The 15,536-nt window shown below is 45.0% G+C and overlaps 1 protein-coding gene across 1 annotated transcript in view; it reads right to left on the reverse strand.

Annotated features, from left to right (window-relative positions):
• The window catches only part of dus2 (dihydrouridine synthase 2), an 88,395-nt gene that overhangs the window by 11,398 nt on the left and 61,461 nt on the right, over positions 1 to 15,536 (reverse strand). The window contains exons 13-15 of the mRNA XM_048546884.2: positions 5,922 to 6,077; positions 3,561 to 3,648; positions 495 to 568 (exon numbers count right to left, since the gene is read on the reverse strand). Coding sequence (XP_048402841.1) covers positions 495 to 568; positions 3,561 to 3,648; positions 5,922 to 6,077 — 318 coding nt within the window. The remainder of the gene's footprint in view (positions 1 to 494; positions 569 to 3,560; positions 3,649 to 5,921; positions 6,078 to 15,536) is intronic.

Genomic DNA, 15,536 nt, shown 5'->3' on the forward strand with positions numbered 1-15,536 from the left:
TTCCAGTTCCCTCTCCCCATCCCCCTCTCTGATGAAGGGTCTAGGCCCGAAACATCAGCTTTTGTGCTCCTGAGATGCTGCTGGGCCTGCTGTGTTCATCCAGCCTCACATTTTATTATCCTGGAATTCTCCAGCATCTGCAGTCCCCATTATCTCGAATCCTTTGCACAATTTTCTTTACTGGTTCAAGTGTCTGTAAAGTTTTGCTTTTGGACTAAAAATCCACAAAATGGTATCTCCACAGGTGGGGTGTTGAGATAAGGTTACTTTCAGTTGAAATTCAGTCCTCTACAGCAAAATGAGAACACAAGTATAGCTTAATGCATACCAAATCCATGCTAATAGTCTATATAATAATTACTATTTCACTAACTGAACCAAAAATGTTACCATTGGCAGCTGAAAGTATCTAAGGGATATCTGACATTGACTTGATTTTGGAACCAGATGTAGGATTTAGAGAGAGGCAGAAAATACAACTCCCCTTCACTTACCAACAGGAGCTGCTGTAGTTTTTGTCTGCTACAGTCACGACTGAATTAAATAATCTGTCTGAAGGTCTCTGTACCTGGTTCAGAACAAAACATGCAGTTACAATAATCTGTCTGAAGGTGTTTGGACCTAGTACAGAACGTCCAGTAAAATAATCTCTCTGTAAGCCTTTGTTTCTTGTACAGAAAATATTCAATTAAACAAACAAACTGTTGTAAACACTCAGCAGGCTTGGTGGAACCTGTGGGGACAGGTACAGACTTAACATTTCAGGACAATGACCTTTCATCAGAACTGGCAGAAGTCAGGCATTTTACAGTTTTTAACTGAGCATAGAGTCTGGAAAACCAAGGGGAGGTAAAATCGTTTTAACTTCTCTCTGTTCTGATAAAATGCTTTCGAACTGAAAGATGGACTTGGTTTCTCTCTCCACAGATGCTGGCTGAGCACTGCTTGCATGTGCTGTCTCTGTTTCAGATTTCGAGTATACACAGGACTTTGATTAAAGAAGGTGACTTGGTGCTTCATTGTGTGCTGGATACCATCCTGTCAGTGAGTCACCTGTGTTAGAACAACACTAAAAGGCAATGTCTGTCCTGTTATCTTGCTGCAAAATAAAAGAACATCCCAGGTTTTTACGACCCAAGTGGTTGCTCCATTGCAAAATGTGCGACTTGCTTGTTATCACATTAAAAACTCTCTCAAAACTTCCAAATTATGTACGCTGTAAACATAGATAACAGAGTGGAGCTGGAGAAGCACAGAAAGACAGGCAGCATCAGCGGAGCAGAAAAGCTGGCATTTCAGTGTGAGACCCTTCTTCAGAGATGGGGGGAGGATTAGGGGTCTCCGAAATAAATAGGAAGAGGAGGGGTGGGGCTGGGGCAAATAGGTGGGGTGGTGATAGGTGAGTCCAGGTAGGCAATGGTGGGGGTTGGTCAGCAAGGTGGGAGGGGATGATAGGTGGGAGAGAAGACGGACAAGTCAAAAAGGTGGGCATGAGAGTGGGGGCTGAACTTGGGATGGTCGGGAGTGGGGAGATTTTGAAGCTATTAGTCCACATTGAGACCATTGGGTTGTAGGCTCCCAAGGTGGAATATGAGGTACTGCTCCTCCAGTTTCCAGGCGGCGTTGTATGTTGTTGCTTTAGTCCCAAACATTCTTCTTCCAGGTCAGTCGGTAGTGAACAAATAAACAATTCACAGGAGGTACAAACTCCACAAATATCCCCACCCACAATGATGGGGCTGCTCAGCACACCAATGCAGAAAGCCGACCTGAAGCATCTGAATCCACCTTCGGCCTGAACGGCCAAGTGCATTATACATGTCGGTATCATCCTGAAGTCCACAGCACTGTAAGTGCCAGTCTGCAACCAATTTTATTCACGTGACATTGAGAAGTGGTTGAAGAAACTGGATACCACAAAGGTATGGGCCTCAACAACATTCCAGCAACAGTCGTGAAAACTTTTGCTCCCAAGCTGTCAAGCTGTTCCTGTACAGTTATAAGACTGGCATTTAATTGAATGTGGAAAATTGACCAGGTACACCCTGTGGGCAAAAAGCAGGACAAATCCAACATGGCTAATTACTGCCCTGTCTTTTTACTCTCCATCATCAGAAAAGTGATGGAAGAGATCATCAAGCCACAATAGCAAAGGAATAACCTACTCATTGACACTCCGTTTGCGTTTTGCCAGGGCAGCCCGGCTCTTGACCTCATTACAGACTTGATCCAAACACGGACTAAACAGATGAACTCCAGAAGTCAGATGACAGTGACTGCCAATGAAATCATGACAGCACTTGACTGAGTATGGTGCCCAGGAGCTCCAGCAAAATTGGAATCAATGGAAATCGAAGGAAATCTCTGGGCTGGTTGGAGCCTTATCTGGCTTGGAGGAGGATGGTTATGGCTGTTGGAGGCTAGTCATCTGAGGTCTAGGCCATGTCTACAGGAATCCCTCAGGGCAGTGGTCTCTGCCCAACTATCCACAGCTACTTCAATGACCTTTCCTCCATCATGAGGTTAGAAATTGGGATGTTCGCCAATGATTGTGCTATGTTCAACACCATTCGCAGCTCCTCAGATACTGAGGCAGCCCATATCCATATGCAGCAAGACCTAGGCAATGTTCAGGCTTAGGCTGATAAATGACATGTAACAATCTTGCCACACAAATGCCAAGCAATGACCATTCCCTCTGAGCAAAGTTAACCATGGTTCATTGAACTTCAATGGCATGACCATCACTGAATCCCCCACGGTCAGCGTCCTTGTGAGTTGGGAGGGTAGGCAGGCACAACTCAGGTGTAACGTGTTGGAATATTCTCCAGACGCCTGGGTGAGAGCAGCACCAACAACACTGAAGCAGCTAGACATATTCAGGACAGAGTAGGCAACTTGCTTGGCACCACATCCACCATACGCTCCAATCATTCTCTGCAGGTCCATTCACAAAGGAGGTAGCACATACTATCTACAAAATGTCCTGCAGAAACTGAACCAAGGTTCATCCAGCAGCACCTTCCAAACCTGTGAGCTCGGTCACATTGAAGAACAAGTACAGAAGATGCCTAGGAACACCAGCTACAAGCCCCTCCCTTGCCACTCACTTGATTTGAAAACATATTGCTGTCCCTTCAGTGTTGCTAGGTCAATCCCTAACAGCGCTATTAGTGTCCCTACAAACCAAGGACTGCAACAGGTCAAGATGACAGCTCACCAACCCCTTCTCCAGCGCAATTAGCAATGGGTAATAAGCCAATTAGAGAAATAATTATTTTACAGCTTCTGAGATGTGATCAGTTGATTTTTAAAGAAATGTGCATGTTAAGAATTCAATTTCTATAAAGGAAAGAAGCTGTTCATCCTCTATCTGCTGCAAAATGACCTTCACTTTTCAGCTCTGCTTAACTGGATTTAAAGATACAACTCTAATGTACAAACAAACTAGACATGGTTTTTAAGTAGCATTATTAGCGTACTAATGGGGAGTTCAGTTAAAAACATGCTTGGCTGTGTGAACAGGTGTATGACAGCATAAAGTAATGGTTGACACTTACTGTGACATAGACTGGTTGTGGAAGTTTCTGTTTCCGACACCATTCAAGTAGTATCATTTTGGGTGTGATTTGAGGTGGGTATTCACGCCTGGAGAAGGAACACAAGTAGCATAAATTAGTGACCTAAATTGTGAATGGTACAAAATGACTTTATAGTGACCTTATCTCAAATTACTGAGAGGCAAAAAAAACAAATAGCTTTAATAAAACACTTGTTGAACAGATTATTCCTTAGACATTGACTTGGATTTGGAGCAGAGTTAAAAGAAAGTATATCTGGTGGAGAACTCAGGATGCTGGATTACAGCTGCTTTGCAGTTAGCTGCTCACATTCTTTGGCAAATGATTGTGGCTGCAGGTCTCATTAAATGGTCTTTAAACCTGCCAACTGGCTCCTGTGGCCAGTTGGAAAACATGGGACTATGATGGAAAAATGGTTAGTGGACCACTGCCACCGGCAGCAGCTCTTTCCACATTCCATCAGCCACTTTGCTTTATTTGTCTTGTCCCAGGTTCACTCAAGCTTTTCCTTCCCAGAACACACTTTGTAATTCCTGACTCAATTCATTCTGTACTCTAGCCATGACCAATGTGCAATAAGAGAGAATGTGTACAGCAGGCTGTGGAAGGGATTCTACACTGCACAGACAGGGAAGAGCTTTCCCCAACATGAATGTATGTATGTGTGTGCACATGTATGTATGTGCAAGTGCGTGTGCTTGCGTGTATGCGCGCATGTGTGTGCACATGCCTGGGAAGTGGGGGGGGGGGGGGGGGGTTGAGGGGAAAGAGTGAAAGAGAAAGAGAGAAAGGGAGAGAGAGAGAAAAAGTGAGTGTGTCAGCATGTATGACAGTGTGTGTGTGTGTGTATGTGTGTGTTTGTGAGTGTGTGTATGAGTGAGCGAGAGAAAGAGTGTATGACTGTGTGTATGTGTGTGTGCATATGACAGAGAGAGAGAGAGAGAGAGAGAGAGAGAGAGAGAGAGAGAGACAGAGACAGAGAGAGAGAGACACATAGAGAAAGAGAGAGAGAGTTTGCGAGTGAGTGTGTGCATGTGTGTGTATGTACGTGTGTGTGTATATCTATCTTTACAGCTCATTAAATTTGAAGTTTTGACTCAGCCATTGGCTACATTGCCTCACATGGAATCGTGTTCCCTTATCCAGACACCACCTATGTCTAGGTTCAGGAAAAGAATATCTCAATTGTAACTGTTAGAACTTTGGTCAGGAGCCAAAGCCAGAGGCCATGTGTTACTTCTGTATTATGCTAGTGGGAGTGGTTGGTGCAGGTCACAGACCTTCCTGCACTAGCCTGAAGCCCCCATATGTTGATCTTCAGGCACTTCTTCCAGGTGTAGCTGCTGTACAGCGAACAGGAACTCTTGAAGGTCCTTGATGCCCAACTCCCCACATCACCACCACCCTCCTTTGCCCAGAACCAGCGAACCTAAGTCAGACAGCCAGTAACTTCACAAACCCTGGCTGCAGTTAGGAGATGGCGGTTTACCTCTGACTTTCCTATACTGCATCTACTTAGTGGGCAACCCCACTGGGGCATCCCTGTTAGCTTAGTGTTTACCTATCCGAACCAAAATAATCGTTTGTATCCGTCTGACTAAACCAGCCTTGATAAACCATTTTCTTCGCCTACTTATTTTGTCCTATTTCATTCTACATTTTAAGAAATACTGTAAAATCATGTAACAAAACATGTATCTCTTAAAAGGCAGAATATCTTAGGTTGGCAAGGTTATCCTGATTCAGGAAGATCTGCTTAACAACAACTAAATACCTTCACAGTTCACCCAGACAACAGCCAGGACATCTGTTCTTGAGGCAAGATTACTTTTGTACATCTTACAAAGTTAAGACAATGCGTGCGAGTTAACAGGTGCAGCTAAAAATACCGAAACTTGATAAATATACATTAGGAAATCAGGTGAATCTAATTATGCGTAAGGTTTCGAACCTGATAGACATTTTCCTGTTGGTCTTTGAAATATGCTCATGGATCACTGCTTGTTTCTCATCGTGAGCAGTGTGAACTAAGTAAAAGATAGCAGCAAAATCCTGGAGAACTACCCCTCTATTTACTCAACTCGAGATATCGGATTATGATTTCAACAGGACTTCTATCAGAATGCCCCTGTTGGCAATGGGCAGAATATCTCTGTTATCAGATTTCACAAACAACAAAGTTTGATTTAAATCTGATGAGTGACAGGATAAAACCTTATTCAAGCTACTAAATAAATTGATGTCAAAGGGCCAATCTGAAGAAAAAAATGCATCAGAAAAAAAACACCCAAAACATTCTCTTAACACACAGTAATAATTGTGATCGTTCTGCATTCTTACTTGTTGAATCTGACTGCCATTTGTACGGTATCAGGTGATCCATTATCTCCAGGCAATTGTTCGGATTTTTCTCGACATTTTGCGTTTAATATGTCCCTCTTTGCTTCCATGCAAGTCATGACTTCTTTATAAAACACATCCATTTCAAAAGCCTCACTGTGTATAAGATGGATGCAACAACAACTGTTACCCAATGACAGCCACAGAAACGGAATCAGATTTAACAAGTTACATTTCAAATGTTCTTAATCCTAACTTGGCCGATTTTGTACCAATATAGAACATAGAACATTACAGCACAGAACAGGCCCTTCGGCCCTCGATGTTGTGCCGACCTGTCATACCAAACTGAAGCCCATCTAACCTACACTATTCCATGTATGTCCATACGCTTATCCAATGGCGACTTAAATGTACCTAAAGTTGGCGAATCTACTACCGTTGCAGGCAAAGCGTTCCATTCCCTTACTACTCTCTGAGTAAAGAAACTACCTCTGACATCTGTCCTATATCTTTCACCCCTCAATTTAAAGCTATGCCCCCTTGTGCTCGCCGTCACCATCCTAGGAAAAAGGCTCTCCCTATCCACCCTATCTAACCCTCTGATTATTTTATATGTTTCAATTAAGTCACTTCTCAACCTTCTTCTCTCTGATGAAAACAGCCTCAAGTCCCTCAGCCTTTCCTCGTAAAACCTTCCCTCCATACCAGGCAACATCTTAGTAAATCTCCTCTGCACCCTTTCCAAAGCTTCCACATCCTTCTTATAATGCGGTGACCAGAACTGTATACAATACTCCAAGTGCGGCCACACCAGAGTTTTGTACAGCTACACCATAACCTCTTGGTTCCGGAACTCGATCCCTCTATTAATAAAAGCTAAAACACTGTATGCCGTCTTAACAGCCCTGTCAACCTGGGTGGCAACTTTCAAGGATCTGTGTACATGAACACCGGGATCTCTCTGCTCATCTACACTGCTAAGAATCTTACCATTAGCCTAGTACTTTGCCTTCCGGTTACTCCTACCAAAGTGTATCACCTCACACTTGTCCGCATTAAACGCCATTGCCACCTCTCAGCCCAGCTCTACAGCTTATCTATGTACATCTGAGGGGGCAGAGGGAGATCATAAGCCACGTGTTTTTATATCTTTGTATAATCATTTCAGTCCAACGACAGTTGTTAGCAACGGTACTGCACTCCAGGTTTAAGACAAATAGTCTCAGGTCATTGCTCTGGCCTTCACACCTGATAATTGTGAGTTCAAGCCCTGCTCCAGGGCTGGAGTAATGTGGAATGACAGTATTAAGAGTAGTTCCTCATATCTGGAAAATAAGTCATGCAGGACGACGACGCATTATTATCCAACGGGAAGCCAACATCGAGGAATGAGGCTCTGATGAGGGAGCTTGAGAAGGCGGGGCCCAAATTAACAAGAAGAACTTTAAAGACAATGACTTGGTTCGTAATCGTGAGGTTACATGACATTTGGCGCAGGGCTAAATAAATCACGGTTGAATACGCGGCTCAGACAATGTGTATCAAACGAGGGGTTATTTATAAATGTCAAGAGTAAATTCAAGATCACTGAGCAGCAAAACAATTTGGATAAAGATAGACAGATTGTCATAGGAAAGAGCAGAAATTAACACAGATGGAGGTCCAGTGAGTGAAACTAAGTCGGGAGCAAAGGATGATAAAAGGTTTAAGTTAACGGCGTTTTATCTCGGTGGGCAAAGCAGTTGTAATGCTGGCACAAAGATAAATCCATCTACTGGCATTAGAGAGATGTAGCAGAAAGGGAAACATCACTGAGAATGAAATATTCTACTAATGTAGCAAAAAAATACAAATACAAAAGACTTAAGGCAGTGGGAGAGGGATAGTCCTAACAGTAGAGACTGGCAACATGGCAGCAGTAAGGAAGGATGGTGGCTCAAAGAAACAGGATGTAGGATCAATCATAGAATCCCTACAGTGCGGCAACAGGCCCTTCGGCCCAACAAGTCCATACCAACCTACACAGCATCCCACCCAGACCCATCCCCCTATAATTCCCCCAAATCTACACATTTCTGAACAATATGGGCAATTTAACATGGCAATCCAGCTAATCTGCACACCTTTGGATTGTGGGAGGAAACCGGAGCACCCGAAGGAAACCCACGCAGGCACGGGTAGAATCTGCAAACTCCGCACAGACAGTCGCCCGAGGCTGGAATTGAACCTGGGTCCCTGGTGCTGTGAAGCAGCAGCACTAACCACTGAGCCACCGTGCTGCCCCTCAATGCGAGGAAGTAAATGATAAGGAGCAGAAAACACAGTCCTTACACTTTGGCTACAAGAACAGGTCAGAGGTTAGGAATCCTGCAATGTGTAACTCACCTCCTGACTCTTCAAAGCCTGTCCAACATCTACAAAACACCAAGTCAGGAGCGTGATGCCGTGCTCCCTACTTGACTGGACAACTTCAGCTCCAAGAACACTCAAGAAGCGCAACACTATCTAGATAAAGCAGCCAACTGGATTGGCACCATATCCCAGATATTCACTCCCTCCGCTACTGATGCAAAGTAATAGCAGCAGTGTGTACCACCTACAAGATGCACTGCAGAAATTCACCAAGGTTCCTTGCTGTTCTTAAACTGTATCGTCCGAACCCATGGCCACTACAGTTTAGAAGGACTGGGGCAGCATATACATTGAAACGCCAATACCTGCAAGTTACCCTCCAAGCCTCACACCATCCTGACTTGGGAATATATCACTGTTCTTGCACTGTCAACTAGATCAAAATACTGGAACTCCCTCCCTAGCAAAACTGTGGGTCTATCTACACTAAACGCAGTCACTCAAAAAGGCAGCTCACGGCAATTAATAAATTAGCAATTAGCTTTAATCAGTCACAAGAGCTTGTAACAAAACAACATTTTCAAAATTCAATCAAGGGGAATGTGGGCATTACTGGCAACATTTACTGTTCATATTTTGATGTCCTCGAACTCGTTGTCTCTTTATGCCATTTCAGAGGGCAGTTAAGGGCCAGACGAGGAAAGGTTGGCAACTAGCCTTCCTAGTGGCAAGTCCTGTAATCTAAAGTTTTCCTCCTCACTATTCATTAGATTAGATTCTCTACAGTGTGGAAACAGGCCCTTCGGCCCAACATACCACACCGCCCCATGCAGCATCCTACCCAGACCCATCCCCCTATAACCCACATACTCCTAAGCACTACGGGCAATTTAGCATGGCCAATCCACCTGGCCTGCACATCTTTGGACTGTGGGAGGAAACCGGAGCACCCGGAGGAAACCCACGCAGACACAGGGAGAATAGAACATAGAACAATACAGCGCAGAACAGGCCCTTCGGCCCTTGATGTTGTGCCGGCCTGTGAACTAATCTAAGCCCATCCCCCTACACTATCCCATCATCATCCACATGCTTATTCAAGGACTGTTTAAATGCCCCTAATGTGGCTGAGTTAACTACATTGGCAGGCAGGGCGTTCCACGCCCTTACCACTCTGAGTAAAGAACCTGCCTCTGACATCTGTCTTAAATCTATCACTGCTCAATTTGTAGCTATGCACCCTTGTACAAGCTGATGTCATCATCCTCGGAAAAAGACTCTCACTGTCCACCCTATCTAATCCTCTGGTCATCTTGAATGTCTCTAGCTAAGAGGAAAAAGGATGCATACGAAGTCTAGGTGACTGAAGACAGACAAAGCTTTGGAAGAATATGGGGAATGTAGAGCGAATCTGAAATGAGGGACTAAGAGGGCAAAGAGCTATGAGATATTGCTGGCAAACATGGTTAAGGAAAATCCCAAAGCCTTTTATTCATATATAAAGAACAACAGGGTAACTAGAGAAAGGATTGGCCCACTTAAGGACAAAGAAAGGAAGTTATGTACTGAGTCAGAGAAAATGAGTGACATTCGTAACGAGTACTTTGCATCAGTATTCACCAAGGAGAGGGACATGACAGATGTTGAGGTTGGGGATAGATGTTTGCTTACTCTCAGTCAAGTTGACATAAGGAAGGAGGAAGCGTTGGGTATCCTAAAATGTGCAAACTCCACACTGACAGTCACCCGAGGCTGGAATCGAACCCGGGTCCCCTGGTGCTGTGAGGCAGCAGCGCTAACCACTGAGCCACCGTGTCGCCCCATACCACCAACTCTCATGTCGTCTGTACACCTGCTGATTGTACCGCCCCCATTCATGCCTAGGTTATAAACATACACGTCAAACAGCAAGGGGCCTGACACTAAATCCTGGGCAACGCCACGAGACACAGGCTTCCCAGGCACAAAAACATCTTTTGACCATAGCCCTCTGCTTCCTTCTATTAAACCAATATTGGATCCAATTTGCCAAGCAGGCTTATAAGCTTTGGGATTTAGCAGAATGAGAGTGATTTCACTGAAACACAAAAGATTCCGTAAAGGTTTAACAGGGCAGACTCAGAGAGCTGACATTCCCCATTTGTGGAGTCACAACAAACGGACATAGTCTCAACGTAAGGGGAGACTCTGCAGTCGTTGATTTTACTGCTGTTTGTGGGCCTATTCTGTGTGCAAACTGACAGGTGCATTTCTCCGTATATCAACAGAGACTATGTCTCAAAGGTAAAGCACTGACTTGCAAGCTATTTGACAACATCCGAAGAATGTGCTCCGTTATCTCAGTGCAACTTGTTCCAGCGGAAAATGCTCTCTTCAGACTGAAATTCAGATTGGAAGGACAAAAATGCATTTTTTTTTGGTGTTTTATTCCAGTTAGAATGGAAATTGAGGAGGATTACATCTGTATTTGCTGTCTCAGCAGGAAAACGTCCAAATTGGAAATTCAGATGTAAATTGTCTGCAATTTGCTATCTCCAAAGAGGAAGATCATAGGGAGTGCTCCTGCTGGGATATTTACTGGCAGGGCAAGCTCCAACAAAATCTGTCATAATTCATATCACGTCTTGTCAAATGTGCAGTTATTTATTTGGGTTTCTACAATACGACGGGAAAGTCTTTTTAGTGCATGTCATAAACTGAATGAAAACTTTAAAAAAGAGCAAATCCAATTTATTTTCCTTGGACTTACTGATTCCTTAGGCATAAGTTGCAGTTCTAAGTCAAAACGTAACTATCTAGAGAAAATGTTTTGATAGGTTCTCCAGAAAGTTTCAAGGATGATTAAAATTCCACTTTTTCCCCTCATTGCTGACATTGCTTGATGCATTTGAAAATAAAACCAGTGTATGCAATAGTGCAGCACGGAACACACCTGAGTTAAATATAATGTAGTCAGTAGATGGTATGTCACTAGAAAATGAGTTTTTAAACAATTTTTAGCTTGCCTTGTTATAAGACTTTTGAAGCTTTAGTGAAATATCTCATGGTTTCCTCAAACCTTCCAATACAATCACATTTGGCTATATCTTAGGTCAATATTTAACACTATCCATTGAAACATTTCATCTGGAAGTTGTGTGTGTAAACCGTTGCCTGTTACACTGCCATTACAAGGTCTGGTCAGACTTGGTGTTAAACAACAAGCATTTAATACTCCCTTCCACTGGAGAAATAGGAGCAGGAGTAGGCCATCGAGGCTGCTCCACCATTCAATAAAATCATGGCTGATATTTTGGTGGACTCAGCTCTACTTAGCTGCCTGCTCACAATAACCCTTAATTCCTTCACTGTTCAAAAACCCATCTGTTTTTGTCTGAAAAACATTCAATAAGGTAGCCTCAACTGCTTCACTGGGCAGGGAGTTCCACACATTCACAATCCTCTGGGTGAAGAAGTTCCTCCTCAGCTCAGTCCTAAATCTGCTCCCCCTGATTTTAAGGCTATACCCCCGGTTCTAGTTTCACCTGTCAATGGAAACAACCTCAGAGATAATGGGAACTGCAGATGCTGGAGATTCCAAGAACAACCTCTCTGATTCTATCTTATTCAATCCCTTCATAATGTTATGTGTTTCCATTAGACCCCAGTCTGCATTCTTCTAAATTACAGTGAGTACAGTCTCAGTCTACTCAATCTCACCTCATAAGCTAACCCTCTCAAGTCCACAATCAACTGAGTAAATGTTCTAACTTTCTCGCTAACCTCACAGAGCTTAGCATCCACTCAGCAAAAAGAAAGATCTCTCTGCTGACGCTTTTTAAAGAAATCATCAACTACTGCTAAGCTGGTAGAAGAATGATGTTTAACAATTGTTGCCGAGTTCGCAGGCAGTTTATCCTATGAAAAGTTGGTGGCGTCAACAGGAAGAGATATGGCATGTGGTAAAGGCTGCAAAGACCACAAACGCCACCGCAAAGATCACTAAAGACCACTTACTGCCAGTTAACATTCTCCTTAGAGAAAGCAGAGAGAGATTCGATACACGTTTTCAATGCGAAAATAAAATTCACACAGAGAGTAGCTGTGGTGTGGAAGGCACAGTCTGGAAGTGTAGCGCAGGCAGGTTCAAAGGGCACTGGATCATTATTTGAACAGAAACAACGTACAACACAGGGAAATGGCGTCAAGTCCGTTATCAGTCTCATTTAGAGAGGCGGTGCAGGAATAACAGGCTGTACCGTAACAGTTTATTGATTCCTTACGGGCTGTTGCATGTACAGAGACTGAATCGAAGCAACACAAAAACTGCGCTCTCTGACCCTTATAAGGGCAGATGGGCTCTCAATAAGAGGCCCTACGCACTCCGTGCCGTCAGAAAGCAATTCTGTTAACTCAACATCAGCAAGGAATATGAACCCAGCCTGGAATAGTGCATGCACGGCCACTGTTTGACTTAGGAGGTGCTCACAAAAGCTGATACCAAATGCAGGCAGCAGCACAACATGGCAACGACAACACAGCCAGTGACTGTGGACACAACCTTTACTTTGGAATCATTCCAATACGGAAGGGGAAAGTTATCTGCTTTTGGACTGCACTGTCTCCTCACGAGCAGCAGCAGCGCTATCTCGGCTGTTTGGCTGCGATGGGTGGGGGGGGTAAAGGACAGTTCGCTAAAGGGTGAAGATGCTCTGTTACATTTTGCTGCAGAGGAATATGGTGAGGACTTTTGACATACAGAAAGCAGGTGATAAGTGCAAATTCACAAATGCTTAGTGCATTAGGAGTAACGCCAGAAAGTCTGCAGTCACTCTCAACAATGGCAATACTCATTCTTCACCACTGCCACTCCACAAAGACCCTTGATGCTGTCCCTCATCCAGGTGTACACTAAAGTTCACATTGTTAGAATAAATAGAAGGTATTGTTCCGAACAAGATTACATTATGATGCAAAAAAGCAGCACCTGAAATCTATGATAATGGGAGCTGCAGATGCTGGAGAATCCAAGATAATAAAATGTGAGGCTGGATGAACACAGCAGGCCCAGCAGAATCTCAGGAGCACAAAAGCTGACGTTTCGGGCCTAGACCCTTCATCAGAGAGGGGGGTGGGGTGAGGGTTCTGGAATAGATAGGGAGAGAGGGGGAGGCAGACCGAAGATGGAGAGAAAAGAAGATAGGTGGAGAGGACAGTATAGGTGGGGAGGTAGGGAGGGGATAGGTCAGTCCAGGGAAGACGGACAGGTCAAGCAGGTGGGATGAGGTTAGTAGGTAGGAGATGGAGGTGCGGCTTGGGGTGGGAGGAAGGGATGGTGAGAGGAAGAACAGGTTAGGGAGGCAGAGACAGGTTGGACTGGTTCCCGGTGTGGCTTCCTCTACATTGGGGAAACCAAGCGGAGGCTTGGGGACCGCTTTGCAGAACACCTCCGCTCGGTTCGCAATAAACAACTGCACCTCCCAGTCGCAAACCATTTCCACTCCCCCTCCCATTCTTTAGATGACATGTCCATCATGGGCCTCCTGCACTGCCACAATGATGCCACCCAAAGGTTGCAGGAACAGCAACTCATATTCCGCTTGGGAACCCTGCAGCCCAATGGTATCAATGTGGACTTCACCAGCTTCAAAATCTCCCCTTCCCCTACCGCATCCCAAAACCAGCCCAGTTCATCCCCTCCCCCCACTGCACCACACAACCAGCCCAGCTCTTCCCCCCCACCCACTGCATCCCAAAACCAGTCCAACCTGTCTCTGCCTCCCTAACCTGTTCTTCCTCTCACCCATCCCCTCCTCCCACCCCAAGCCGCACCTCCATCTCCTACCTACTAACCTCATCCCACCTGCTTGACCTGTCCGTCTTCCCTGGACTGACCTATCCCCTCCCTACCTCCCCACCTATACTCTCCTCTCCACCTATCTTCTTTTCTCTCCATCTTCGGTCCGCCTCCCCTTCTCTCCCTCTTTATTCCAGTTCCCTCCCCCCATCCCCCTCTCTGATGAAGGGTCTAGGCCCGAAACGTCAGCTTTTGTGCTCCTGAAATGCTGCTGGGCCTGCTGTGTTCATCCAGCCTCACATTTCATTACCTGAAATCTATATTAGGCAAACAACAAAGGCTTCCCTCTGTACCAATCTAGACTGCAATTCTGTATTTGTGCCATTAGGTGGCAAGCTTAGTTCACATTGTAGAAATGTTCTTTCCATAACATAATACAGAAATGTCAGCAGCCAATAACAATTGCACAAGTCATGAATTAAGCAGCATTGATTCATTTAATGTCTTCCTTTGTACTTCTTGTGTTCCATTTCTGAACTTACTGCAGTTTGTATGTATAATTTCCTGGGAATACAGCAACTGTATTGCAATTTATTACCCACATGCTACTGAAAGTTGAATACAAAAAACGCATCTGATAGTTGTGAATTCAATAAAACATGGGAACACTATCAATGCGAATTGCATCAATATTAAATGTAACTCTGCAGACCAGGACATCAGTGAAGCTGTCTGAAACACCAAACAATATAATAAAATGCGAGGCTGGATGAACACAGCAGGCCAAGCAGCATCTCAGGAGCACAAAAGCTGACGTTTCGGGCCTAGACCCTTCATCAGAGAGGGGGATGGGGGGAGGGAACTGGAATAAATAGGGAGAGAGGGGGAGGCGGACCGAAGATGGAGAGTAAAGAAGATAGGTGGAGAGAGTATAGGTGGGGAGGTAGGGAGGGGATAGGTCAGTCCAGGGAAGACGGACAGGTCAAGGAGGTGGGATGAGGTTAGTAGGTAGCGGGGGGTGCGGCTTGGGGTGGGAGGAAGGGATGGGTGAGAGGAAGAACCGGTTAGGGAGGCAGAGACAGGTTGGACTGGTTTTGGGATGTAGTGGGTGGGGGGGGAAGAGCTGGGCTGGTTGTGTGGTGCAGTGGGGGGAGGGGATGAACTGGGCTGGTTTAGGGATGCAGTAGGGGAAGGGGAGATTTTGAAACTGGTGAAGTCCACATTGATACCATATGGCTGCAGGGTTCCCAGGCGGAATATGAGTTGCTGTTCCTGCAACCTTCGGGTGGCATCATTGTGGCAGTGCAGGAGGCCCATGATGGACATGTCATCAAGAGAATGGGAGGGGGAGTGGAAATGGTTTGCGACTGGGAGGTGCAGTTGTTTGTTGCGAACTGAGCGGAGGTGTTCTGCAAAGCGGTCCCCAAGCCTCCGCTTGGTTTCCCCAATGTAGAGGAAGCCGCACCGGGTACAGTGGATGCAGT

Source organism: Stegostoma tigrinum, chromosome 16, assembly GCF_030684315.1.
Source record: "Stegostoma tigrinum isolate sSteTig4 chromosome 16, sSteTig4.hap1, whole genome shotgun sequence".
In the NCBI taxonomy this organism is placed as follows: domain Eukaryota; kingdom Metazoa; phylum Chordata; class Chondrichthyes; order Orectolobiformes; family Stegostomatidae; genus Stegostoma; species Stegostoma tigrinum.